This window comes from Dromaius novaehollandiae, chromosome 2 (genome assembly GCF_036370855.1).
Source record: "Dromaius novaehollandiae isolate bDroNov1 chromosome 2, bDroNov1.hap1, whole genome shotgun sequence".
In the NCBI taxonomy this organism is placed as follows: Eukaryota; Metazoa; Chordata; class Aves; order Casuariiformes; family Dromaiidae; genus Dromaius; species Dromaius novaehollandiae.
In genome coordinates, this window is record NC_088099.1 from 12,178,611 (window position 1) to 12,205,591 (window position 26,981).

The 26,981-nt window shown below is 41.1% G+C and overlaps 1 protein-coding gene across 11 annotated transcripts in view; it reads right to left on the minus strand.

Annotated features, from left to right (window-relative positions):
* DIP2C (disco interacting protein 2 homolog C) overlaps positions 1-26,981 on the minus strand; it is a 328,593-nt gene that overhangs the window by 136,053 nt on the left and 165,559 nt on the right. For 5 of the 11 annotated variants that reach the window (XM_064505770.1, XM_064505762.1, XM_064505763.1 and 2 more), the window contains exons 2-3: positions 11,712-11,783; positions 8,953-9,120 (exon numbers count right to left, since the gene is read on the minus strand). In XM_064505770.1, coding sequence (XP_064361840.1) covers positions 8,953-9,120; positions 11,712-11,783 — 240 coding nt within the window. Of the gene's footprint in view, positions 1-8,952; positions 9,121-11,711; positions 11,784-25,202; positions 25,508-26,981 lie in introns of those variants that run through there. The other 6 variants (XM_064505765.1, XM_064505764.1, XM_064505766.1 and 3 more) reach the window with 3 other exon arrangements.

Consider the following 26,981-nt stretch of genomic DNA (forward strand, 5'->3'; position numbering starts at 1 on the left):
ACAATATTAAGCTATAGAAGGGGGAACGGAACTCTATAATATCTGTAGGTATTTTCAGTTATCAAGGGCCAGAAAGTAAACAATAGCTGCACCACCAGTCTGAAAGAGTAATATACTCCAGCAAAATAATGTAAATACCTCAGCTTTATAATATATACCTACAGCATCTTAGTGTGCCAGGCCTAGACATCCAATACTTAAGATTCAAACACTCTTTTTTTAACCTTGTATTCATCCCTTTTTCTTGGATTTTTTTTTTTAAGGTATTTTCTTGAAGGCAACTTCAAAGACACTCATAGCATGACAGCAGCGTTGTATATACACAGTTCTAGAAACCAGCATTACTTCCCAACTTCCAGAGAACAGTAAAGTGAAAAACTTAAGCAGGAAAATTCAAATAGACAATGGGAGAAGAAAGCAAACCTGAATCTGTAATATTTAGTGGCAAAACACACTACCCTGTTCTTTTCCACAGAAGCACCTAGCTAAACAAGCCCAGCAAGTACTGCATTCAACGTAGCTCTAATACAGCACAGAGTCACTGTGATTCATAGGGACAGAGTAACAGAAGTCACTAAATCCATTATTTTCTATTATTTTCTGCCTTTAAAAAGTAATGACAAACTTTGCGTAACTATAGGGACAGAAGCAAAACAGTCCTCTTGCACTTAGGATTGATGGTAGGAAAGTTTTAATGAAATTATTTAAATGATCAATAATTAATTAAATATTCAAATGACCAATGAATTGAAACTGGATTCAACAAAACAATGCCTGGAAAGGTGTTCATATTTTCCTATTTAAACACAATACAAAAAAACCTTTCCATTAGTATTTCCAAACTATCCAATGCCTTCTTATTGGGACGGGCTAACAGTTTGCTTTGGGGAAAACACAAATTTGTATGTAGAAAGTAGAATAACAAAAACTGCAATGTTGACTTTCAATGAGCACTAGTTATCTTTTGAAGGACTCTTTAAAAAACGATAATCATCTTTTTAACAGTTGGTATTGTACGCTTATTACTTTGTGATGCAGAAAGGGAACTCAAAACACAGCTTCTGCCTCTTAAATCTCTGGAACCTCAGAAATGTCACGTCTGCTCCGACCCTGTGCAGAAGCAGCTCGTTGGGTAGAAACATAAAAGACTAAGAGTGAAGCCTTAACTTTTCTTATAGATTGTGATTATTAATTCATATTCTTAACTCAAATAAAATATCTTCCTTTAACTGCTCTGTCTCCATACTACTATGAAATTTCTCTTGCTCTCTAGCTTTTATACTCTTTCTTACTCTTTACTCCTTTGCATACTTAGTATTTTTCTTTCCTCATTGGGTCACCCTGAGAACCAGTAATACAGAGTTAAAAACAAAACTGATTTTGGTCAAACTTTCAAAAGATTAACCACCCGTTTCAGGCGGGACGAGATTCTAACCTCCACTGTCCCTCAGTCACCAGCTGTTTTGTCAGTCTGGTTGTACAGTAATCAAATACCTCCTGGAAATTACATATATTTTAAAAAAATCCTAAAAAACGATAAAAAAACGCACCCCCAAATTGTTCCTGAGTCACGGCGGTTTTGTGGGGAAAGCAGTGCCACAACAAATTTCTTGTGCAGGCGGGTGGCACATGAAGAAGGACAAGCGAAAATAACTTAGGTGTTGCTACTGAAGTGCAACAACCTGATTATAAAGAAAAAAGGGGATTAAATGCATCCTTCCAACACCAAAACCACGTGCAATGGGTTTTACAACCATTGAGGGGGAATTAAATTGCATACGAGGAAAATCATCAGTTACAAGCAAAGACCTGCTATAGGAGGGCAACCTTTTGGGTGGAGCTGCAAGGCGCCGGCTGCTCCCTCCCCCGGACACATGGCTCCGAGGCGCCTCGGCCGCCTCCTCGCTGCTCCGCAGCAGCGCGCGGTGGCTGGAGGCCTCTTCCAGGGCCCCGCAGAGCCAGGGCACGGCAGCCCCACGGCTGCAGGCCGCGGCACCAAGTGCAGCTGGCCAGGTGACACCACGGTCACCGCTCTGTAAAACTGTGAAAATAAAACTTTGTACAGCTGCTCTTCCCTCCTCCAGTCCACTACAGCAATGTTAGTGTTACTTGCTCACGTTACAGATACAGAAACTTCTCATCTAATCTTAAAAATCAATCACTTTAACTAATGTTTCTCCCTCCTACATTGTATTTGGTTTTGTTTAAATTAAGTTTCTGCTGATATAAATCAGTGATAAGCAGTTTCTTTTTACAGTTAGTAAAGGGAGTAAAGAGAGAGCCCTAACGTCCTACATTTAAGGCCATGGCAAAGTAAATGAGAGCATCAAATTAGCTTCCTCTTTTATGAGATCAGGAGATCATTTGATGGGTTTGCTTCCCATTTTCCCATAAATGTGGTAACAGCGAATAACCCCCACCCAAACACGGGGCAGGACACGTGAACGTGGCTCTCTGACAGCACCGAGCCACATAAGGCAGCCGGGGCTGCTGTACGCTCCAGGGTAGATGCTCTACACCAACCGTGCGTGCAGAGCCCTCTCGCAGCACGAAGATCCTCTGCGTGAGAAAACACACAGCGTACGCTCGCTTTGGAGATGCAGTAAGGACCTCACGATGGCTCCTTCCGGAAAGGGCTGGAGTATGAAGCAGCCCGCGCAGCCCGGTCTCACCTGGGCTTTCCATGCGCTGGCTCCCACTGGGTGGGAGGGAAAGCCATACACAGTAACGAATGCCATGAAACCAGTGCAGTGCTGCAATAAATGGCCAAGTGGTGTTAACAGCAGAACTGTTCACCTCCACGAAGGCTCCAGCAATACCAGTGCGGTAACAAGCAGCTTTTTTGCACTTGTACTTCTGAACATAACTAAACCCCAAAATTTGATAGCTTTCACAGCCAATGCATCGGGTCCGTGATTAAGTGCTAATGCTTATTCAAGTGCAGCTTCACTGAAATGTATTTGTGAAACAGTGGAAGTGGTGCCGTAATAGGCTTAGAGAGTTCATATCTGGATCAATTCCTAAATTTAAAGAGGCAGTAGAGAATTAAATGGCTTTCATAAAAGAAAACGGTCACTGTCGCTCCAGTGCCATGTAGACAGGCACAATCACAGTCACTCTCAAACTAGCATCATTCTTAATAATGCAAGAGTTCTCCCCTGTCTTGCATCTAAAGCAGGAGTTTAAAAGCACCAATGACTTGTTACCAGTCATGAAGAATTTTAGCAAAATATATATTAGAAGCACGTACTTGGAGCACAGATATTTGATATAAAAGGATGAGAAATCAGTGCATTATGCTCATCACATTACACATAAGATGCAGCAGATGCACCAGAGCAAACAGCCATGCTCTTAGCAGAAGTACCAGTTCTTTTATCTAATGCGGCTAATGTGGGATTCAGCTTGCAGATTAAGACACCTATATTTAGGTGTTTACAAGAAGGTGTTAAGCTAAGCTCCCATTATGAACAATGGAAACCTAGGGCAGGATTCAGTAGTCTAAACGGAGGAGCCCAATGTCCTTTCAGATGTTGTGGAGTATGGTACCGGGCTTGACCAGATGGGCATGCATCCCCTTTAAGCCCTGTTTTATTATGTGCCCGCTGCGTGCAGATGTCTCTAATGCCTTAGGAAATGTTAAAGAGTATTAGATGCCTATGTTCAGGCAACTAAGTGAGCCCAGTGAAGCCTGGAGAGCTATGCAGGTGGCCAGTGGAGGTGTCTGCTTTGGAATAAGCTCAAAAGCTCTCTAGCTTTCAGCAGCTGAATTAACTGTGTCTCTTCAGATGGGATTGGGAGTTTAAATACCATGTTCACAGGCAGATAGCTTAATACAGATATATCAATATAGAAATCTTAATCTGCAAGCTGGAGTATATCTTTACTGTATCTATCTACCAACAGAAGAGCCACAGGAAAGCTTTTTAAACAAGCAGGTTGGCTAGTTTCATTTTAGTGCATGGAAGACACAAAACTGCCTGCTGGAAGCAGGCTTCACCTCTTTCCTTCTTTTTTTCCCCATCACCTCTTTGTTCCTCCCTTCCAGTCTTTATTGCTCCTTTCTGTAGTTAAATTGGAGTGCTAAGCGCAGATAATGTGGCAAGAGCTGCATTGCCCTCTCCAACAGAGGACAATTGTTTCCTTAATGACAACTGACAAGTTGCTCTGATGTATCTATTATTCCTATGACTGTGTCAAAATTTTGAATCTAAAAATGTTTAAAAGCTGAAATGTCTAATCGACAAGAAATAGAAGGCATTCTCAGACAGGGGCTATATTTATTATTCTAAAACTAAACTACAGTATAGGACCCCAGGGGTATAGGACAAACCCAGCAACTTCAGGGGCTAGTGGGAGAACAGGCAAGTAGTGCTTGCAGTGTAGTTTAAAAAACAGTATTTACATTCAGTTCAAATTATTTGCTGAGTTTCTATGCAATGACTGCCGGTTCTGCTTTAAAAGCAAAGCTGAGTGATGAAGACTGTGTGTATTTTGTAAACAGGTTAAATGTCACAGCACCCCAATGGTACTTGCTGCATCGTATGGCATTTCACTCTTCCCCTCAGCTGTACACCCAAGTAAGAAATTAACTGGATCAGCCAAAGCCAAAGGAGATTTAAAATAAAATACTCCTAACCAAAGATAGCCGGGAAAGTCAAGCCACTATTTGCTAGGTAAATATGGAGGATATGGAATTTTTGACCAGATATGTTTAATTAACAATCTTTCCTTCTTTCACAGGCCAGCTGTCACGCTTACTCCTTTCTGTACTTGGTTCTGATTTCAAACAATGCACTTCCCTACTCCAAATTTATCTTCTTCTGTCCAAGTTAAAATCTTGACCTTGCCTTCTAGCACTGCCTTGCAAGCATTAAGCCTTCAGTTCAAGCTTAGTATAGCTAAAGTGGGATTCTTTTCTCCTTCCCACCACACCAGCCATGGTGGACATCACACCACTGTCGCCATTCACGTGCCGCCTTTGATTTCAATTCTCTCTAGGCTGGCTTGCAGCGTCAGTGTAAGATCTGAAGATTCTTATAGGAAAGCGTGTAGAAAAAGACCATCTCTCCACCTAGCTAACACATTCACCAGTGCGCGGGTCAACTCACACTGCAAGTAGTGCAATGTCCTTCTTTCAGCTCTCAACAGCTGTCAAATTTGCCTCAGACCTACTCACTCCGCATGGCGAATTCTAGCGGTTTCTCACTTTGAGAGTGTCAGCCAGCTCTTCACATGCATCCACTGGCTCCTTCTCCTCTGTTACATCAGAACATGATGTAACATGAACGTTTTTAAGGCCATTTCAAAGCCCTCAGTGCTATATTCCCTTTCTTCCCATCACTGCTCACCTCTGACTGATCCATCTTCCCTCACCCATTTGTCAGATTTTTAGACAAACACCTTCATATTTGCTGCTATTCGCTTATGCTTCAGAGATACTCTCCATGAACAGCGACAGATATTTCACTAAAGTTCTCCTTCAAAATCCTTAAAAAACACTCTTGACTCTGTGTGTACTAAAAAAGTCCCCCCAAAAACACACATCATGCTGAGTGCTGAAACCAGTACTCACATTACTAAGTGATTACTGATGGATTTCATTATATTCTCATTTTTTCTCTTCCATGCATTTTTGTCTCATAATTATGATGTGAAGTCCTTGAGGGGAGATACCTTTTGCTCTGTGTTTGAACAGGGTTTGATGTTACGAGGTCTTATTGCAGGACAGGAAACAGAGGTGACACTATAAAATGAAGAATGCTTAAAATAATAAAGGGGCTCTCAGTCAGCATGGCAAAAGCAAAGCAGTTGCCCAGCTGTTTCAGTGATGGCTCCAAGGGGTTGTTCTCAGGTGCTTTCAGAACTTCCCTTTTTAATCAGACTCTGCAAGGCATCCAACCAACTAAAACCAAAAACACTTCTTAGAAACAAGACCTACTAAACACTCATCTGTGTGCCATAGTTTCTTATCTGTAGAAACTGGCCATGATGTTTTCAAAAACAAGTCCATGAGCCGTGCAATGCATATGCCTTTCAGTGAGATCCATACTCTTAACTTATATGTATGCTTTGTATCCCACCACGGTTATCCTGTGCTAAGGTCTTTAAGAATTAAGAAGGCAGATGTTTTAGGAATACTAGTTATTATTAATAGAGTGAATACGTGAGTTTTATTTCAATTCCAGAATCAAGCTTTGTTTAAACATTTCCTTCTACTCTTTGCAATCCAAATAATATTGTATTAGTTTGTGGAAGAGAAAATGAAATTATAATTGACAAGTTTACTTTCCTAGCCCCAAGGGCTAGCAGCAGTAAGAGTCAAAAGCAAATGTATGCACACATACTCATAGATAAGTGTGCCAATGTATGCACACATTTATAGATATATACAAATATATGTATGTTAATAATAGAGGATATAGAAATTAGTTCTAGTAATTCTACAGCAAATCACTTCTTCATAAGGTAAGGGGATCTTCTGCAGCAACCTATTATCTTCTCTGCTCTACAAAGCTTGAAATTTCCTCCCCTCCCTAGCGTTGTTGCGGCTCGAGCCGCGGGAGATGCAGCCTTCTGTCTCGAGGCCTGTGAAAGGAGCAGCGGGTGCCTTTTAAACACTGCATCTCACAGGTTTATTAGCCATAATAAATAAAGCACTGGTGACTGGTCTACATGGTTACGCTACAAATGGAGGTACACTGGTGGTACCAGTGATGGGAAATTACGGAAAGTAATCTAGTGTAGTCACAGCACTTGATTAAGAGAGAATGAACCACTCGTGTCTAAACTGTTAGAAGCAAATCTTAATTGATAACAACTTTGTCTCTCTGTTCTGTGAATGAATAATCAAATTTCCTGGCAAAATGCTGGAAGCAAATTGGGCAAAAACACAGCTTACGAGGGATACAGGTAATTTAGTTATTTTTCTTCCAAGAAGGGTTCCTCTTAATAGCACGCATCCAGCTGTCCACATGTTATCTTACCCAGAACTGACTGATTGATCTAATCAAGATAATCTTCAGAGAATTATTCTGAAATAAATGCCAGTTTAAGTGGTTATTCTTTCAGCTATTGGCTGTCAGGACTCCTCCTCCACAGAGGCAGTAAAAGAAAGGTCACAGCACAAGACAAATTGGGATGCATATGCAGACATAAAGGTCCAGATTCACTATTATTTTTAGACATCTGATATCTGAACTTGTTAAGAAAAGAAAAATTACTTTGTGCACGGAACATCTCCAGCTACAAGCTGACATCCTGGTGAAAGCGTGTTGAGGAAACAAAGCTGTAATTCTGTCTCCCTAAGTTAAAGCAGGAAAAGACAAAGGGGGCTCCCCTATCCCTTCTCCCATTAACACCGCCAAATGCAGCATATCAGTTCCCGATTTCTGGATGGTGGACAGCCTGGCTGGAAGACCATAAATGTCCTTCGCATCTGTGCCGTCTGTGCAGCATCTGGACATGTCAACCCTAGTGTGCAGGCACTGCAGAATCAACTTGCAGATGTGCAGTGGATCCAGCAAGTCCCCCATGTATCAGATTCATGCACATTTGCTGCATAGCATATGTGACAATATTGCTCTCTGGGATTTTCCTGTCAAAAATAGGGAGCCTAAGAGTGAACTCTCACATCACATGAAAGAGCATCAGCCACATGGCTGCACAGGCCCCCTTTTTGGATTAGGGTTATATCCATTCCTTAAAAGTAACAGCTACTCTTTTTCTAAAACAATAGCATCCCAAGAAACACAACAAAGACCTCTGGTATGTATCAATGTATGTATGTGTTTATGCATATGTATATACTCAATCCTTCCACTGCCTACATTTAGCACTTAAATGGTTTTATATCATTAATTCTGCTAATCCTGAAATTGCCATTTGAATTTAATCATTCTTATCTTACAAAAATATATAACCGGGGCAGAAAAAGTTATTCACATCAGACAGAGGGAACCTTAGAGCAGCCCCACATTAAAAGGAGAATGACAAACAGCACAGTCAGAATCTGATATGGACTCTCTAAATTTAATACCAAATCTGTTTGAAAATGAGATGGGATGGGTGTATCAGGGGTATCATATGTTTACAGGTATATTTTGTAGTGACAGAACTGCAAATCTTATCTTCCATCTAGCCATCTCTTACACCATGTCTGGACTACCTGGTGGCAGGGTGCACAAACACACAGGCAAGGGAGTGACATCCTCTGTGCATCCACATGGCTGGCAGGAGAAAACCTGTTGTCTGGGAGGCCTATAAATCCTTGCTACAAATCCAGGAACAGGCTATCTGCCTGCCATCAGTCACAGGACATCCCCAGAAGGCAGGACGGATATCTACTGAAGGACTCAGCTGCGTAGGCATGGCTTGGGTCATGCCCACTTGTCCACATTGCAGACAAGTATCACTGCAGAAAGTCCTTCCACCAGTCTGCTCCTACCAGCCTAACGCCCATTCCTAAAAGTGGGTCTTCCAAATGGTTTGGAAGAGAGCTGAGCTCAGGCAGGGATTTCTACTTGAAATAGTGCAGAAGTAGGGGTGCTTAGATTTTTACAGCTTCTGCATGATTCTGGTGGGCTCAACAGTGGGACCTGTCCAGAGCTCTCTAAGAAGTCAGTGCCAAAAAGGGAACTAGAAGCACATGCCTTCCTGTGTCTTGCCAGCTTACTGGGGGAAACCTCTTCCATCATATCGATGCAATGGAAGCTAGAGACACATTAACATGTTCACATCTTACACTAACAAGGATTATTCCTCCTTCCCTCACTTCACTCTTAGGCAAACAGAGGTTGATAACGGCCTTCTAGATGTTGTCCTTCAGTTCTCTTACGTTTTCACTGGCAGTTCCTAGACCATTTTATTGATGTAGGCCTCTACCAGAGGCTTTCAGATGAGGCACAGTTACAGACAGATAAGGACTGGAAAAGATACATTCATTGTGCTCACCAAAACGAAAATAAAAGAGAGGCCGGTTTCCTGCTGTGCTGGCTGCTCGCTCTCTAGCGGCCGCTTCCCGGATGTCACAGACACCAATGTTGGCAGTGCGGAGCATTCTTCTCGCAGCTCCTTCACTGTGTTGCAGTCTACACCGTACCGCGGCAGCTCCATTCGCTGCTGTAACAAGTTGAAAAAAACTAATTAATTCACGTTTAGTTTTTTTACATTTGTTACAGCAACGAATGGAGCGGCTGCCCCCATGCAGTACAGCACACACGCACACGCACGCACAGACACTACAGGACACTCACGGAGCCAATGAGGGCCGATGGTCCACTCTGCCAACACTGGCGTTAGTAATGTTAGCAAAGGTGCAGCGGGAGGACTGGATGTGGGAACAGTGGGGAACTGCCCTTGGATCTACCTTCAGTTTGGTGAACGCAGCTACAGGGTGCAAATCCAGCCCTTCCCCAATGCCCTCAACCCCAGCGTAAGGAGCCATGCCCGTTTCCATACCGTTTTAAAAGTATTTCCAAAACATCGCTTCCCTTTTAATAGCAAGATCTAATACCAAAGCTTATAAATTCTTGCAGTTCCCCATCAAAACAGATAACAACAAACAAATGAATGACTAATTTGGTAATTTTGCAATTGTTCAGAGGTATTAACAGAGGCTTACAAAAGGCAGCATCTGTTTCATTAACCTACTTCCTCTTGGGAAGGACCCATCTCCCCCTTCCTAGTGAGCAGGGACCTCAAGCCATTCAGGTGAGTAAAGACTTAGAAGGGGAATACCAAAATGCAGTGTTTCAAATTTTGTCCAAAAGGTAACAAAACAAAACAAACAAAAACTACAAAGACAGCAAAGACCCAAGCACAAATAATACCAGTTTCTGGTGGAAAATACTGTATTATAATCGAAGCAGTGTCTTCCACTATAATCAAATAATTCATTTAGCCATCAGCTAAAGGATCAAGATTGATGTAGTGGACAGCAGACAATACGTCAATATTCTTTCCCTCTCCTTCCTACCAAAATCTTCCATCACTCATCCATGTCTCACATCCTTAGTGTAGGATTTTATGGGGACTGGTGGAACAAAAAACATCCACTGAATTTCTTCCTGACTTTGAAACAGCACTAAATCAGCTACTCCCTCAGTCACAACCTCTTCAAGTTATTGAATGGACCCCCTTGTAGACTTATACAGACCATAGACTGACTTACAAAGACCTCTCTGCTCCTCCTCCTTACACTGGAAAACTTCAATATCACAACAGAGACTTTGAAGGATAAACCTCAGCGGGTTCTCTGCCTTCTCTGTTTTATCTTTATATGCACAATAAATTCCCAGCAGCTTCAGCCAACAACACAGTTTGACCAGAAGACTATGAGCTCTCTGCAGAAAGAGCTATGTTTTCTTGTGTGAAGAAAAAAAGATAAAACTAACTGTGTAAATAAAGTACTGCTATCAATCACACCACTGGGTTGAGGATTACTGTGAGGTAACAGTCTCTCTGCAACTCAGTAAGCCGAGGGAAGTCTCATGAGAACATCCTGTGAAGGCTACTACTGTATGAGCTCTGAGAGCCTAGCCAGAGTGATGAATACCGAGACATTTCATAATTGCACCTGTGGGATTATAGTTCTGTTGAATGGGTTTGTTTCATTTCCTAATGATTCCCAGGGGTTAGGAAGTGTCACTGTCACCCTCAAATCAGGCTATGTCACTTCAGAAAACTGAGGTGTCCGTAATGCTGATCCCTTTTGCAGAGCTTTCAGCAGTGGAGCAGACCAAGGGAAATCCAAAGCCCCCCAAATAACATCGTGCTATGCAGCTAGCTAGTGTGCTGCTACACAGGAGCAGTTTTAACAGAAAACCATCAGCTGCACCATAAAGGCAGAATTTTGTAAAAAAAAGGGAACTATGCTCTGAGGCCTGCTGTAAAAACAGGCCTCAGAGGACAGGCAAGCCCAGGTGGAGCCCCAGCAAGAGTGTGGGAGGCAAATACAAAATGGAGGTCTCCAGTGATACGTACAACTGCACATTTAACCTCAGGATTCGGTGAATCTTCAGAGCTCTTCTCTTGTCTCCAATATCTATCTCTCATAAATAAATACATATATACATGAAAAAATTTCAATACAGCATTAAATTATTTGACATTAAATTTAGCCTGAAGATTTTTGTACATCTTTGGGCAAGTGAAGCAGCATCTGCATCCCATCCCTAAACAGAGACCAGTCCTCTCCGAAGGATCAGTGGTGCACTTATAATGGGTACACGGGACAAGCTGAACTCTGGGGATGTTGCTGTTTTCTCTAGCGTAGTCAAAAGGGAGATTTGGGCAGGAAACCTGAAATGGAGGAAGGCACAAAGCTAGCAGGTTCTCTTCCACCCTCATATATACTTCTCTTTAGAAAGCTGTACTTAGCTTAGGTCTTAATGAGTTAGGACATTATGTTTTCCTCTTTATTTTTGCATTACTTCTAATAAACAAAGGCCCTCTGAGGAGCCCGGGCTGATTTTATTTCTGCAACATGACTGGCAAACCCACAGCAACATATGTAAAAAATGTACACACACATCAAAGCGGACATATATATATATATATAAAAATATACATAAAATGGATGGAATAAGCTTTTTCTGCATAACAATAGCTTTGTCACTACCACATATATTTCTTCAGAGATGCAGATTTTTACTGGGGCAACTATCAGTATGCTTGACATCTTCATATACTGCAAGCACAGACACACGTACCAGGAGGTTGTGGCAGGTAGGCCCCAATTAATTTTGATCTCTTCTTTTCATATCCCTTCTGTGTGATGTCACCTGCCAAGGAAAGAAAAGGAAAATCAATAAGACGTGAATAAAGACAGAATCTAGCTGCTTAATGGCAGCACCATCAACTTAGCCACCACTGCACTGTTTGTCTGTCTTGGCAATTATAATGAACAAATGAAAGCACAGTATGATCATTCTACCCCAAAAACCACCCTCATTTATGCTAGAACCAGCCTGACAAGTAACTACCTGGCCTTGATTTATTCCAGCACTGGAGTCCAGCAGCACAGAGTTTTAAAACCATTTTGATATGCTGTCACACAAGCTTTCACAAGCTACAATGACCTTCATTAGGTTAATAAACAATGGATTATATAGAATGTGTGGGCCTGTAGTGGCTGGCAAAACACATTACTGATTAGCATTTTCAATCATTAATGGGATTTTTCTAATCAAGCATGTAAGGCACAAAAGAGCTGAAACTGCTGCTATATCATTTCTGTAATATAAATGCTTTAGCTGAATTTCTAAGCAGTACTGAGGGAAAGGAAAAAAAACAAACCAAAACAAATCCACCACAGCTCCACTTGAAACGACTGCCATAAAGACTCTTCATTTGACTTTCCAAAAAAACTCTTAAAAATTTTGGAGACAAATTTTTGAATTTCTTAAATGCAATTACTATGACCCTTCACTATGTTTGCAATTTCCTCAGGTAAGTATTTTTTTAATATAAGCATTAAAAAAATATTTTCCTGAAAAAGTTTTCCAAAAGAAAATGATAATTGGATATGTAGGACAAAGTACGTATTTTCAGTCTCACTAAAGCTAGAGAGAGGCCTGACCACTGAAGTTTGGATGCACCCCTGGCTCTGGAGCCTGTGATCTCCAGTTAGTGGTTAAAATACTCATTCAAATGTAACTCAAATATCCAAATTCTTTCCAAATGTGTGCGCATGTGTACACACCTATGTGCATGAATTAAATCCAATGCAAGCTATGCCAGATACTAAAAAAAATGAGAAACACCCTACTGCCTGCCCCTTCAGTAACCGTGCTTGCTCTTGTGAGACCAATCACAGTTAAAGAGGCTGCAACACCGGCCTTGTAAGGTCACAAGAGGTTGACTGCCTACGAGGGGAGAAACTACAGAAATAAGCAGAGCTTTGGCGGTAGCGTGCAGGTTCATACGGCAGGGCAGGTTTTCTCGTGCTTTCCAGTCCAATGGTCCGCCTTGACATAAAGAGGCCATTTGCTAAGAGGACCGCACGCTCATTTAAATCCCAGCCACCCTGGTAAATGGATGCTAAATTAGCACCTAATGTATGGAGAGAGCTGTCTGTGGGTTGGTCTGAAATCAATAACTACATCGAAACCCTTCAAATGGTAACAGTGGCTACTGGATACAGGATACTTTCCTGAGGACGGTTCCAACACGCAATAGGGAGGCAAAACTCTCCAAGCCTCTCTGCCCGTGTCCTGAGCCAACCTCCTGCCCCCGACTGAAAAATACCACTTAAAATAACACCTATACTCTCTGCCGCCATATCTCAAACTGCTTTACAAAGGAAGTCAGCTAAAATATCTGTGTTTTTAAATGAGGAAAGTGAGAGGGAGGCACTTCAAATGATAACTGTCCCATATTTACTCAAAGAAGAAGTGGCAGACTTGGCAAGAGGACCTACGTTTTGAAAGTTCAAACTCACTGACTCTGGGAGGACATTTCTTCCCTTTCTGAATACTGCTGGGATATGTTCAAACTAGGGAGAAAAGGCTGCCTCTCCATTGTAATCATCAGCTTCTCACAACTCATAGACAGATATTACTCATAGATATTACTTCATGAGAAGATTTTAATGTAAAAAGTGTTTATTTATGAGACAATTCACTATGAAAATATTTCAACTTCCAGGCGCCAACAGCCAAATCATTTAAAACCATCACTAATCTCTCAAAAATCACGTGCACCACTGCCCTGGCAACCAAATCTAAAAAAAATATGTGGAAGCAAAATATAAAATCACTAAACTGTTCACTGAGGGTCAGTACCGCAACTCTGAGGTGGAAGGAAGTCAACTGCATCATATAGTCTGGGGACATACATAGAAACGCTTTATTTATCAGGATTAAACTTCATATTATTTCAGGTAGACCAAATTCAGAATATAAACAGTAACTGATTAACCATTACAACATGGTAATATATGTGTAAAACCACTGCATTTCCAAGGTGCCGTGAATGCCTAGTGTAAGCTCCTGCTATGTACTAAATGCAGCTCACCAAAAGTTAACTCAGCTGAAACTGTGCTCTTCTCATAAATTACTACTCATCCAGCTTTCTAAACATAGTGTTAAGACCTTTGGTCTACATCCTATGTTCCTTTGCAAACCTTTGTGATAATTTTAAATTAATTTTCACATGAGAAATAAAACATCCCGGTTAGATAGGTTCATCTAGGTCCTGTTCTTCCACAGTATCATACTCGGCTTGGTTCTTTGAGAACATCGACTGCATTACATGGACGATACTTCCCAGCCTTGAGAATACGAGGTTTATACTATCTTCTCCTTTTTAATTAGCCCTTTTTTTCTTGAAAAGCCAGAGCCCCTCAGGACGCTGCTGCACGCATGCCAAGTCCAACTCCAAGGAGAGACGGGAAAGGATCGCAGCCCCCATGTCTGCCTGCTGCTCCAACACACAGACACTATATGGATTTTCTTTATTTACTACATGCAACTCTTGGAGCCCGTGTGGACTTCAGCTTTCTCACCGCACCAGCGTTCTCTCGTGATGCCATTGCCTGCATTTGCCTGGCATGTCCTGGCCATGGAGCAGGGTGGGCAGGGGACAGGGCCGGGAGCGGGTGGCAGGAACAAGGCCAGGCCATGGATGGAGCGGTGGCAAAACCACTCCAGCTTTAAGGCCGCTCAGGAGCAGAAGCAGCACGTGGCTGCAAGGAGCTTCGGGGATGAGTCTGCCAGGAACAAGCTGCCGGCGCATGATGGTGGGTAGCTGCAAGGTGGCACCTCGGATTAGCAGCTCCCAAGCACAAGCCTGGGAAGAGGCTGTGGGGGCAGGTGGCACCCGCACGGGCTCCGGCACCCCGCAGCTCCATCCCCGCGTCGAGCCAGGATGTGTGCCCCTGAGGGCGGCAGCTCTCCGAGTCGCAGACACACGGCTCTCCCACCTCAGCGCTCAGAGGTAACACGCCGTCGGCAGCTCTATTTAGCAAAGCTGTGTTGCACTGCAAGTTCATTCGACTGTGCTCACCACAACTGTTACTGTCTGCACTACACCCTCCCCTTCCTCTGAAAATTTGCAGTGGTATTTTCTCCTTCCTTCATGAGCGTTACATTTCTGCCGTGTTAGAGGGATCCCTGGGAAAAGCAGGGGCGGGGAGCCGAGGGACTGCAAGGACAGCCCACACGCTCCCCACGGGCAAGGCAGGGACCTCGCCATAGAGAGCCACTTAGGATACTCCACGCTGTAAAAGGCATTTTGAGGAGTTAAAATATGCGAGTAGATGCTGAAGTCGTGGTTCCCATTACCCTGCCCCTTTCCTGGCCTCTCAGCAAGTCAGCCACACTGGAATTACATCTCAAAAAAATAAAAGGCACACAGTGGCTAATCACCAAAAAGGACTTCTTAGCATTTTGCTGTTTTTTTTAATTAAGCATGAAACACTTCCACATGAGCAACCTGTATACATTACCACCCTTCTTTAAAGCATTTAAACTCTAAATGCTGTAGCCCTGACAGCAGTTAGAAACACTGGTGCCACAGGCAAACAGGCTGCTGTGCTGCTCTTATGGAAGTGGGCTGCTTAAGGTAGAGTAGGTATCTGTACAGTTTCCTCTGCAACTGAAATATTTATTGGCTGATTTATTATCACTAGCCAAACACAAACACGTGGCAACAGTCTTGATGGACTGTTACCATAATACATGGACTACCTTTATTCAAGCAAAAGATAATGGTATTATACAGAAAAACAGGATGAATTTCACCAACTCTTTCCTTTTTGCTATGTAAAGACTCAAAACAAAATCTCCTCTCTGCTCATGTTACTATGTACTGAATCTGAAAGAAGCAAACATTTACACATAAGTTTATCACTGATAAAAGTTCATGCTTATTATAATATATCTGATATTTGCAGTGTCCCGTAACTTCATGCTAATGTTACCTCTGCCTAATGGAGCGACCTGTCCATCACCCATCATTCGTATATGCGCACACAAAGAAAGACCAACATTGGCTAAGCTGGAAACCTAAAATGCAGACCTGCGAGCTGGTAGGTGGCATGTAGGCAGGGGACCGTCAGAGGGGCTCAAGGCCACGGTTTCAGTTGATCTAAATGAGGTTTGTCAGGAATCTTGGTGTCCGATGCCAAAATACAGATCACAGGATGGACGCGGGGCCCTCGCACTTTGAACAATTTGTCTCTGCTTTCATGTTTTTGAAGTCAACAGATAACCTTTCACTGCCACCATCAAAAGCAGGACCCCAGCTCAAAGCACGATTGAGAATATCCTACTGTAACATGCAAATACCACATGCACATGTTTCTGTGTGCCCACTGACGTGCAATACTGCATATATCTGAGCAGACTTCCAACAGTTGTGCTGTACTTCTCTGTTTTAATGTTCTCTCTTCACTCACAGCTTAGCCAATTAATAGCAAGAATAGGAAATGAAGTGTTACTAGTACAGAGACAGTGAAAAGCAAATATCGAGATACATTTTCGAATACTTTACAAAAGCAAAGAAAAAAAGCCAAACTCCAGGCAGAATTTCTGGGTGAGGATGCCAGCACTTATCGTGCTTCTCAGTCTTTGTGCACACAGCACAGGTGAAAAGTGAATGATCAAAACAGGAACTCCAATCACCTCGTTTAGCATGGTGAGAACTCAATTTAATAGTCACTGCTCTGCAACCCTGACGGATGCTGCCGCTTTTCCCTACACATGCATGTTCTGAAATGAAATTTCAGAGACTTATGAATTAGTTTAAGGTTCTTATGAAAAATCTGCCGCAGGAAACGACGCAATCAATAACTCCTCTCAAATGCGCCAGGACTAAACTGGAGTTTGCCAGCGAGCGCCTTTCCTTTCTCCGCGATTTTCTGCCCTCTGAAGATTCAATTTTCTGTAAGACTTGTTTATTGCTGATGACTCAAGCTCAGTGTCAGCATCTTGGCGAGAGGGATTTGAATGAAACAAAGCTCCTCATAACGAGCACCGTGACTCATTTGCTTCTCCCACTCATGATGCAGACAGTCTCCCCGTCTGGTCGCCCAAAAATACGCAGAGACAAAGGATTTCAGCTCGGATGGTGCAAGCACAGAGATGTAAAAACTACACTCAAAAAACCCACCTCAGGTCCTATTTCACGTAACACGGACGTTCACATTCAAACACGTAAGTCAGGAGCTGCCTGCTTTTCCAGCATCTTTTTTAAAAGATATCTAACCCCCTTAGCAGCTTAAGAAGCTCATCAGAACTACGAGGAGGAAGCAAATGCTAAACTACTGTTCAGAAAAATTAATGGCATTCACATACTTTCATTACAAACACTACCTGAAATTACAGGACTGCTCAAATGCCTTCAAGGGGGATATGCTGTAGCTTAAAGGTTTCAAAGATAATTTTACCCACACAGAGCTGAATTCTTTTTCCCCCCCAAGGATACATTTTGTGCCTGTATCTTGCAAGTAAAGCAGAAAATGGCTGAATTTCAATGACAGATAAGAAAGGCTGCTCCATGTACACTTTACAGCTTATGTTTTCTGAAGTAGTTTCTAATTCAGGAAAAAATATCTAAACAGATTTCACTATTAACAGATAAAATAAACACTATTAGCACTGATAACATATTTTTAGAATTTCAAAATTATTCCTGTTCCAAATAAACACATTTCTGCCTGTTCTTTTCATACACAGATAAAACATCTGCTTTACAATGTATTCAATCCTCAAGTTGAATTCTGTTTTTAAACAAATAGGTTGTAGTCAATCAGCTAATATAGAACACATTTTTTCTCTCCACCTTGAATCCCGAAAGATCCCCATCACCTTCCCCACTTACTTTCTGGGCTCAAAGTCTTCGGCGCATTTTTCCAACCCAAAATATGCCTGGACTTTAAAAGAAAAAACAAGAAACAACAAAAAAAAAAATTCCCAGAAAACCCCCAAACACCTAATCGAAGCCAACAAAAACAATCCTTCGGATTTCTTGCCTCAAACTTTCTAATATTCTGACAATGCCACCACGAGGGGAGAGCGCCCGAGGCATGGCGGCGGGCCAGCGCCGCGGCGGCTTTGCTGCCGATTCGGGGTCTTTGAAGACGGAGAACTGTGTGGTCCTCGGGCGGCTCGGAGCTCCCCAAGAATGGGATATTTGTGAAGCACTACTTTTATGGCCTGGATTATTGTAAAGTAAACAGAGCCTGGCTTAACGGTGAAGGTTTCCATTCGCAGAGTCAGAGTTTATTTCATTATTTAAAGCTTTAACGAACACTTTATATAATGAAAGCAATCCTTGCCATTTTTGGAATTTTATGGCTGTTAGGACCCTTCATAATGTTGTTTTCCTTCCTTTATTGCTTTATAAGGCTTATAGGGCACCCTTGAAGTGTATATCCTTTTTGCAGCTGCTGGAAGCTCATCTTTCATCTCTCCACTAGCTTTCCTGCCGCCTATGAGGCGTTTGCCAGTTCGTTCTTCTCCCTGTCTCTAACACAAACCGTGCGGAGTCAGATCTCGCTGCAGATAACAATAAAATACAATTCTGAAAAATACGCCTAAGGAAACATTCCTGATAAATGTTATCTAATAGACAGGCTTTATATTTCAAGTTATAAATGTTCCCTAAAGCAAGATAATTACAGCAGTAATTCCACTTATCGTCATTGAGAATTTATAGTCCCGAGCAAATCCGAGCTGTGTTAGGTACTGTACAAATTCGTCTCCTGATTTTTCACAGCCCTGAAAATGTCTACAAAAAACCCAGGAGGAGGAAGAGTCCTGAAAGAAGAACACATTATAGCTGCATGAAACAACAGGAACTCCATTATCCGAACCACTTTATAAGCATATTTACTCCTCTGCTCATAAAAGCACACCCAGGCTTTCCAAATGGAAAAACTTGCCATATCTAAGTAAAATGTTAAAATTTATTACTGTGGAGTTTTCTTATTTTGCTACGTCTCTAGGAAGCCGCCTATGAAACTAACCCTCCTGCAAGTGACCTTGTTTTTTTAACTATTTGTTTATTTTTCCCTACTTTAACCATTACTAAGTTTGGCCAAACAAGTCCAAACGGGCTGATCTTCTTGGAAGAGGCTGCAAATCTTCTAAAAAGCAAAAGATTTCTAAACTTGACAACCATAATTTTGCTTCCAGTATTTTGATGCAACAAAGCAGGATTGCAGAGCTCTTCTCAAATTTCAATTTAGAATAGAAATCTGAAGCTCCTATTTTTCAATGCTGGAAAAAAAAGTGAAAGAAGGTATTTTATTGATGTATTTCAACTTTCTCCTCCTGGATCTAGGTTCACTACATAACTTCTGTACTTGGGATTGGTTATGCTAGTGAGTAACAGAAATGCTTCAGCACTTTTCCAGATCATTTTATTCCATCCTAATGTGGGTTCAAGACATTACCTTGATGAAAAAATACATACATATATATATTTATGCATGTATACAGCAGCTGTACTATAGTATTATAAGAGTGCCAAAATGTCCAAATCTCTTCCTGCAGTTTTTCTAAATAAAAAAATCTCTTCTGGGCATAAAAACCCCTTCTTGCAAATGCAAATTTCTACATACTTTGACAGCTGGATGCAAATGCAGAAATGCACAGATCTCTTAACTACCACTGGGGGAACTGAAGTACTAATACTCCTTCTCAAACAATTAGAAGACCACTAATGGTTGTGGAAGAATGTTGAAGAGTTGTAGTGGTGAACAAGGACCTGAATTATCATAATGACTATGTTGAGTGACCATAATGTCATTAAAAATGCACCACTTGGGAGATCATCAAACTCAATATTCTGATCTGTCATTTTAGAACATGGTGTTTTGTTACATGACACACATGATTTTGAAGAATTAAAAAAAAGTCATCATTTATGAAGGGAACATGAATCTCATCCATGACAATATTCACATTTTTCTGTTGAAATGGTAGTGCTTGCTTTCTTTAATCCACTTAATAAGTTACTTTCTACTACTTCTTTCACTGAAATCTCAGCCACAAACTCCATTGCCAATGTTTAATAAACATAAACATTTATTGCTTACCTGATAAACCTATCATCTGGTTTCATATCTCCAACAGTTGAGACACAACCCTCCATAAATCTGCTAGTGCTCTCAACAAGCAACTCTTCTAATGACCTAATGCACTCGCCCTTTTACCTTAATTCCAACCACGCTATATGAATAATATAACTTAGTTCCATATGAAAATCACCCTTCAGCTGGATTCCTTTTTTTACTCCAACGTGTTATATACTCTTTACCTTTTTTATAATTTCTCCATTGATCTGCATCTCTTCAACTTCAAATAATTATCTTCCACTTAGCACTGTATCATATGTTTTCCTGGAGTCTGGACAGACAAACATTTGTCCAAAAAAGTTAGCTACCTTAACAGAGATCAAGTCTGGCTCGTACAACCTACCTTATCAAAGATAACTCAGGCTGTATTTTATCCAGTTTTTCATTACTTCCCTGTCTTTCATTAAATTTCCTTCAAAATGCACCTAGAGCCTCCCAATCTATTAACATTAGACAGATGGATCAGATCACCTTTATCTACCATTCTCAAACATCACTACTACTGATTATTCTTAAATCACATAATAAGAGAGAATTACAAACCCTTACCACTGGACTTCCTGGACTTCCATTTCCCTCACCAGCATTTTTGCTTTTAGTGTACAAGCACTGATACAAGCCAGGTGCCTAACTTGGTAACTTAAGCTGAGTTTTTCTTCTACCATGGATACTTTTCATTTTCCTACTTATCAGTGCAAATACCTTACTTTTGCATCGTGTTTACCATATTCTACACTATTCAATTGTCTTCTGGCATATCTAGATTATTTAAAACCTTATTTCAATCTTTATATGAGGGTTATTTCTTTTTTTCCCTTTGATCTTATAAAAATTTAAATGGGTAAAACTCATCTACTATTTGATCCTTTATAGTATCAGAACACCTTAAAATTCAGCTTTATTTTTAGATATTTTTCACTTCAATGCTATGTCTTCTCTCTAGAACAAAAGTTTATTAAGCTGAGTCTAACATTTTTCCTTTTTTGTGTGCTTCGTACTTATTGCTAGGATTCTTCTGAGTTTGTCATTTGTTCAGACAGGTCTCTAAAAACTGCCTGAATATCCTTCCGAATTAGAGAAATTCCAAGCCACTTTCAAATGCTAGATCTGAAATTCTCTAAATACGATCTTTTGAAACTGCAAACCCCAGCCATAAATCTATTTCACTTGTCCTAACATTATATTTAAATAATCAGGTAATGCAAGATTTTTTATAAGCATAAGGTCTTCATGACTTGCCAGTTTAAAAATAGCATTATGTTCTGTTGGTTCAATAGGTGATGAAATCTGTTGGTGACGATATCCAGAGATATCTCGTGCTACCAAAATTAACAACCGTTGTTCTCCAAACGGTTTCTAGGAAGTTAAAGGCATCCACAGCTGCACAGCTCCTGGAAGTATCTATCTTCCTACAAACCTGAAATAGTTAATTATTCACTGCCATTAATTTGCAATTCAAAGTAACCGTAGTTCAGATTTTGACCCGTATGTGGCCCACAAAACCAAGGGAGATGTATGCTGAAAGAATTGTAATCGCATAGATCTATCTCCAACTATAAAAATCAGAATACGCAACCCGTGGTAGTGCAGAGTAACTGAAATTTGTCTCTGGTCCTGAGAAATCAAAAAATCTAAGGTGCGTTTTACAGCCTACAAATGCAATGTGGGCTGATATTTTAAAATACATTTTGTTGACAGCTTATTTGACCCAACAGCCAGATATGATAAAATGAACTGCCATTTAAAGGCATCTGCAATACTTGTACTGCAATATATGTTAATAAGGTACCCAGATCACTTCCTATTTTCTGTGTGAAAAACTACATTTGAAAACCGTTGCTACAATTTCTGCATGAAATGAGCCCAGTTGCTGAAATTCCACTTCCAAAGGAAGTAACCTAAAATATACTCATGCCGCTTTCCCAGTAAGACCTCTAACAGGGAGAGGAATTAAGCACACATCAGCTGCTTATTCAACGCGACTCCAAGTGTATCACTGAAAGAATAGGAAAGCCAAAAGCAGCTCACTCTTCTCCTGCGATGTGGGCAAAGCATTTAGGAAGTACTGAAAACATGCATCTTTTGACTCAAGGACTGCTGGTACCAAAAGGCTGACTCAAAACCCCCTAAGTCTGCAAAACTCCAAAGGAAGAAAAGAGTAGTCGCATCTCTTCGGGTACCTCCAGACGCAAGTGATGTGCGGGGTCCTGAGGGCTTGTGCGAGCTCTGGCGATGGCGCTTTTGGCCTGCCCTGGCAGGGCTGTGCCGGTCCTGCTGTCCTGGGGCAGCTTGGGCTGATGCTCACCCAGAGCAGCTCCTCTCCTAGGAGGCATCACCCTCCGGTCACTCGGCAATACGGCCCTTGGAAACCTCCAAGTTTGTACCAGAGAAACAGGCTTTTCTACTAAGTTAGAAAATCAGATCTACAGCCTCTTATCCTTCACTTTAGAGACCATTTTCCTCACCTTCCAACTTGTATACTATTGATCAACTTGCAGAAATTTGCTGCCGTAAGTCAGATGTGCAAACATTTTCTTTTCTTCATCAATTATGAGTTCATTATTTATTTCGTATGTTGTTAAGGAGGCTGTTCTCTGCTTTCTGTAACTTTTTTCATCTGATTTAAAAAATCAATAAAACATTTCAAAACCCAAAGAAATCACTACCTCTGCATCTTTGTTGCACTCCTTCATGCAAATACAGTTCTTTTCAAAAAGCAGCCAGAATTAAATCATAGCTATACTTCAAATAAAAGCAAGCAAACTTTTACTGGGTGCGGATCACTTTCAGCTGCCCTAGAAGCCAAAACCAGCAAGGGGAACGGTCTTTACAACAGGCAGACATTAGGCTATTAAACAGCAAATGTCATTGAACCGGTTGATAAAGTTCAGCACTTGATTTTGGCTGTGGCAAATAATCGCAGAAAGGGCTGGTGGTGTGTTGAAGTCGAAGTCCTGAGAAAGCCTCTGAATATATATGTTTATAACAATACGTCAAAACAAATACTGCTCTACCCTGTTCTTCAATTGTCATGAGCTGACAGGTTGCTAATTATTATCACAAATGTTTCTTAATTCGCTGGTTTTCAGGAATTCCCCTTGTGGCTTACTTAATTTTGTGACTCAGTAAGTAAATCAGCAAACATGCTAGCCTGAGGACAAAAGGAACACCAACAATGTGCCTCAAAAATGTGGCTGGTCCACTCATTTTCACAGCTACAATACAGCTATACTTCAGAAAGTGCCAATAAAGATCACTTAACATTCAGAGAAGCAACAAGGGACTTCATTTAATACTCTGTTATTAAGTCCTAGCTGAGAAATAAGAATAGCGAAGCCTGGGAATGTATCCATTTTTAAGAAATTAAGAACACAAGAATTAACGTAGGTTTTATAGCCTCCTGCAGATACACACGGAGCACTGACTTTGCAGCGTAATTCAAACAGCACATACATGTAGGCTGTTCTGGACACGTGACCAAAACGCACACATCAGGTATCAGCTCCCAAACGTGTACGCTGAAATTACAGAGCCCCACTCCGGCAGCTGTGCCTTCAAACATCTCTTTGGCAGCCAAATCCCGATCTCAGTGCCCGGTTGCCTCTGTCAACCGAACCCTGGCAGAGGTGAGTAGGAAGCACCTTCTGAAGTCCTACTTCTGCTAGCGGATGCCAAACAGACCTCCTCTGACTGTAGGTCCGCATCAGCAGAAGGATACACCCACCAGACTACGTGGTGGCCCGGGGAATGCTTCAGGAACAACTGGATAATCCTGAAATAATCGACGCAAGTCAGGCTGTAATTCTTTTATGAATATTCCTTATGCAGCCTTGATATCTCATTTTACTCATCCCTCTCCTCCCCTCTTTTTTCCAGTGGGCTGTAATTATAATCTTTCTCTGTTGCTGTAAGCCTGTGTCTGACTTACATTTTCAGTGATTTTCCCTCTTTTCTTCTTTGCAAATAATCAGCTAGTCAGCACTGTTTCAAGTCAAGGGTGGTTTCACATTTGTGGCCTTGCACTATTTGAGCACTGGCCGGCTGCATTCAGAATTGACTACTCTATAGCAACTACATTGCAAAGGTCTTTAATCACCACTTTGCTATTTAGTGCTCACAGGGCTCATCATCTGTTTTAATTTACCCTTATTAATCATCTGCAATCTCATATATTGCTCATCCTGCCATCCACATTGATCAGCTGCTGTCCATTTAAGGCCTTCTATGGATGAGGCTCATGTCTGACCCCGTAACTACTCCTTTTTCTGCACACAGTCTCGAATGCTTCACTCTCTGGCCCTCGTAGGAACACCTCACAGTTTTGATCTGATGTCACCGCTACTGTATATTTTACTTACAAGATGGATAAAAGTATGATTTCTCATCATGATAGCACTGCAAAGTCTGTCTCCCCCTCCGGACTTCTCAGTTTTTACTACAATCTTCAGCTTCATAGTTCAAAAATGGATAGGACAACTAAAATCAGATACTTATATTCAATAACAAAAAGGTGATTCCCATACTATTTACATAATTAAAATAGTGAGAAACATCTGAAAACCTTTAAATATAAGATTAATAGACATAGCATCTTGGTGTACTCCAGAACACAAGTAACGGTTCTTACTACTTCTCTCATAATGTCATGCTTTGGAAATCTGAAGAGGTAGATAATTTTTATGACCGTTTGCAGGACTGGAAAAGAATGTAAGAAACATAGGAGCTGTCACGTTGGATCTCATCCCCTGTCTTTCACTTCTTTCAGCCCTGAAGGTGGTCGATAGCTAGAGGACAACGTAAGGTAAGAAGCTTGAAGCGGAAAATGTAAATACTCTATCCTCCCTTTCCTCGTAATGTCATTTGATCCAAAGCTATTAGAGACTCACCCAAGCCCTGGAGCATGACATTACCAAAACTTTCCAGGATTAACCACTGCAGCTCAGCGTATCTTTTGTTACCTAAATACAACTGGAATCCCATTTTGAATCTCACTGAAATCTTGGCCTCGGCACCTTCCTACGAAGAATTCCACAGCCTAATTACACTCTGTGCAAACTTGCCAACTTTTAAGTTAATTAAATATCCCCTTGCCCTGTGCCATCGGAAGTTCATGACATACCTTCTCTGAAGCATTCATTATTTGACACGCTTTTGTCAATTCCTCCTCATTTGGCTCCTTACAAGGCAATTAATTCCAGACTTTCAACGTGCTTTAGATAAAGACTTTTCCATGCCATTCATCATTCTCATCCCTTTATCAGAGCGCCAGGCTGGTTCTCAAGAGGTGTCGGGGAGGGACGGTCGATGCTGCTCGCCGAAGCGCCCCGGGGGCCGGCGCAGCCCGGGCTCTGCCCTCCTCCCCGGCTGGAGCTGCTCCCTTCACTGCATTAGCCACGCTCACATTCGCAGCCCTCTGCCAAACTGACTGCTTCCATATAAAAAAAAGCCTAAATACAAACCTTTATCCCAGAGTAAGTTTTTACAGCAGATAATAAATTCCAAGAAGTAGAGATTAGTAACATTTAGCTGAGAAAACCTGATGGATCTGATTTTATAGTGGGGCTAAGACTAAAGTGATCCAAGGCCAGAGGTTTCAAAGAAAAACAAAGTACATTATTCATCCTGACTCACAGATTGCACACAGAACATAACTTCTGAGTGTTTCATACTGCAGAATAAGTACAAAACTTCTTCTAAATCTGTAATTTTTTCTATATTACTAAATTCTCTATTACTTATATTTCTGTTTTATTAAAAGCTTTCCTCATGGCTCTTGAGATTTCAATACCATCATTATGTCATCATGAGGAGTAATTTATTCCCCACCTTTTTTTTTTTTTTTTAACTTCTCCATACTACCCCCCTCTTTCCTTGGCTCCCTAGTTCTGATTTTGCAGAGCTCTGATGTAAAAACACTTTCTCTTTAGGATGTCACTGCTTCTTGGTACTTGGTACTACCAAGTATTCTGCCACTCCAAAACACTTTCTGTGTTGAAGCAGAGAGGTTTGAACATCCATTTGAACCCAAACCTATCTATCTTTTTTACAACATAATTTGAGAAGTAAAAACAAAAGAAGGAATGGGAGATTGAAGAATTTGTGAAAACAAAGTCTTATTTTTGCTTCTTTAATGTCAGGAAGATTACTTCAGCTAATGAAGGAAAGAATTCCTTTTTCCCTTGTTTCTTGTAATGATTCTGTTCCAAATCTTTCAATAACAAAAACAACATTGCATGCATCATGCCCTTATTAATTCTCTCCCTACAATTCCTCTCTAAAAAGTGGTTAATGTATAAATATTTCTAAACATATTAGTATTCTGTGATTTTTAAGTCTGATAAGCACGTACAGTTCCATTCGTTATATTCCTCTCAAATGCAATGCATGAGTCCCCTCTGCATAATATAGAAGGTGAAACCAGAGAGAGCTATATATGAGTCTAAAATGAACCATGTCTTTCCAGTGGCTATGAACTTATTCCTTATTTAAGAAGCTAGAAGAAACAAGCTCAAAGCAATTTCATTGAAAAAAGAAAAGCAATGAAGTCAATCCTCTGCACCACACTACAAGCAAAATGTTAGCTGGTTTCTTTAGACATGGTCACTCCCATACAAGAGCTCTGCATGCATACAGAATTACTGTGAAAAACTCAAAAATGCAAATGTTATACCAATGAGCAGCAATATGAAATTAGTACCATAAACTGGAAGAATAAAATCTTTTGTAATTCCTACAATGTGTATAATACTTCATTTTTCAACTTGCTTTTGCACTGTTATTTAAGCATTTTTCTCATGTAAACGTTTCTTGGACTTCTACAAAGCTATGCTACTACGTAAAATCACTCTTTGAACTTGTAAAACGCTGAAAGGCTTCCAAACAACAGAAGATACTAAAG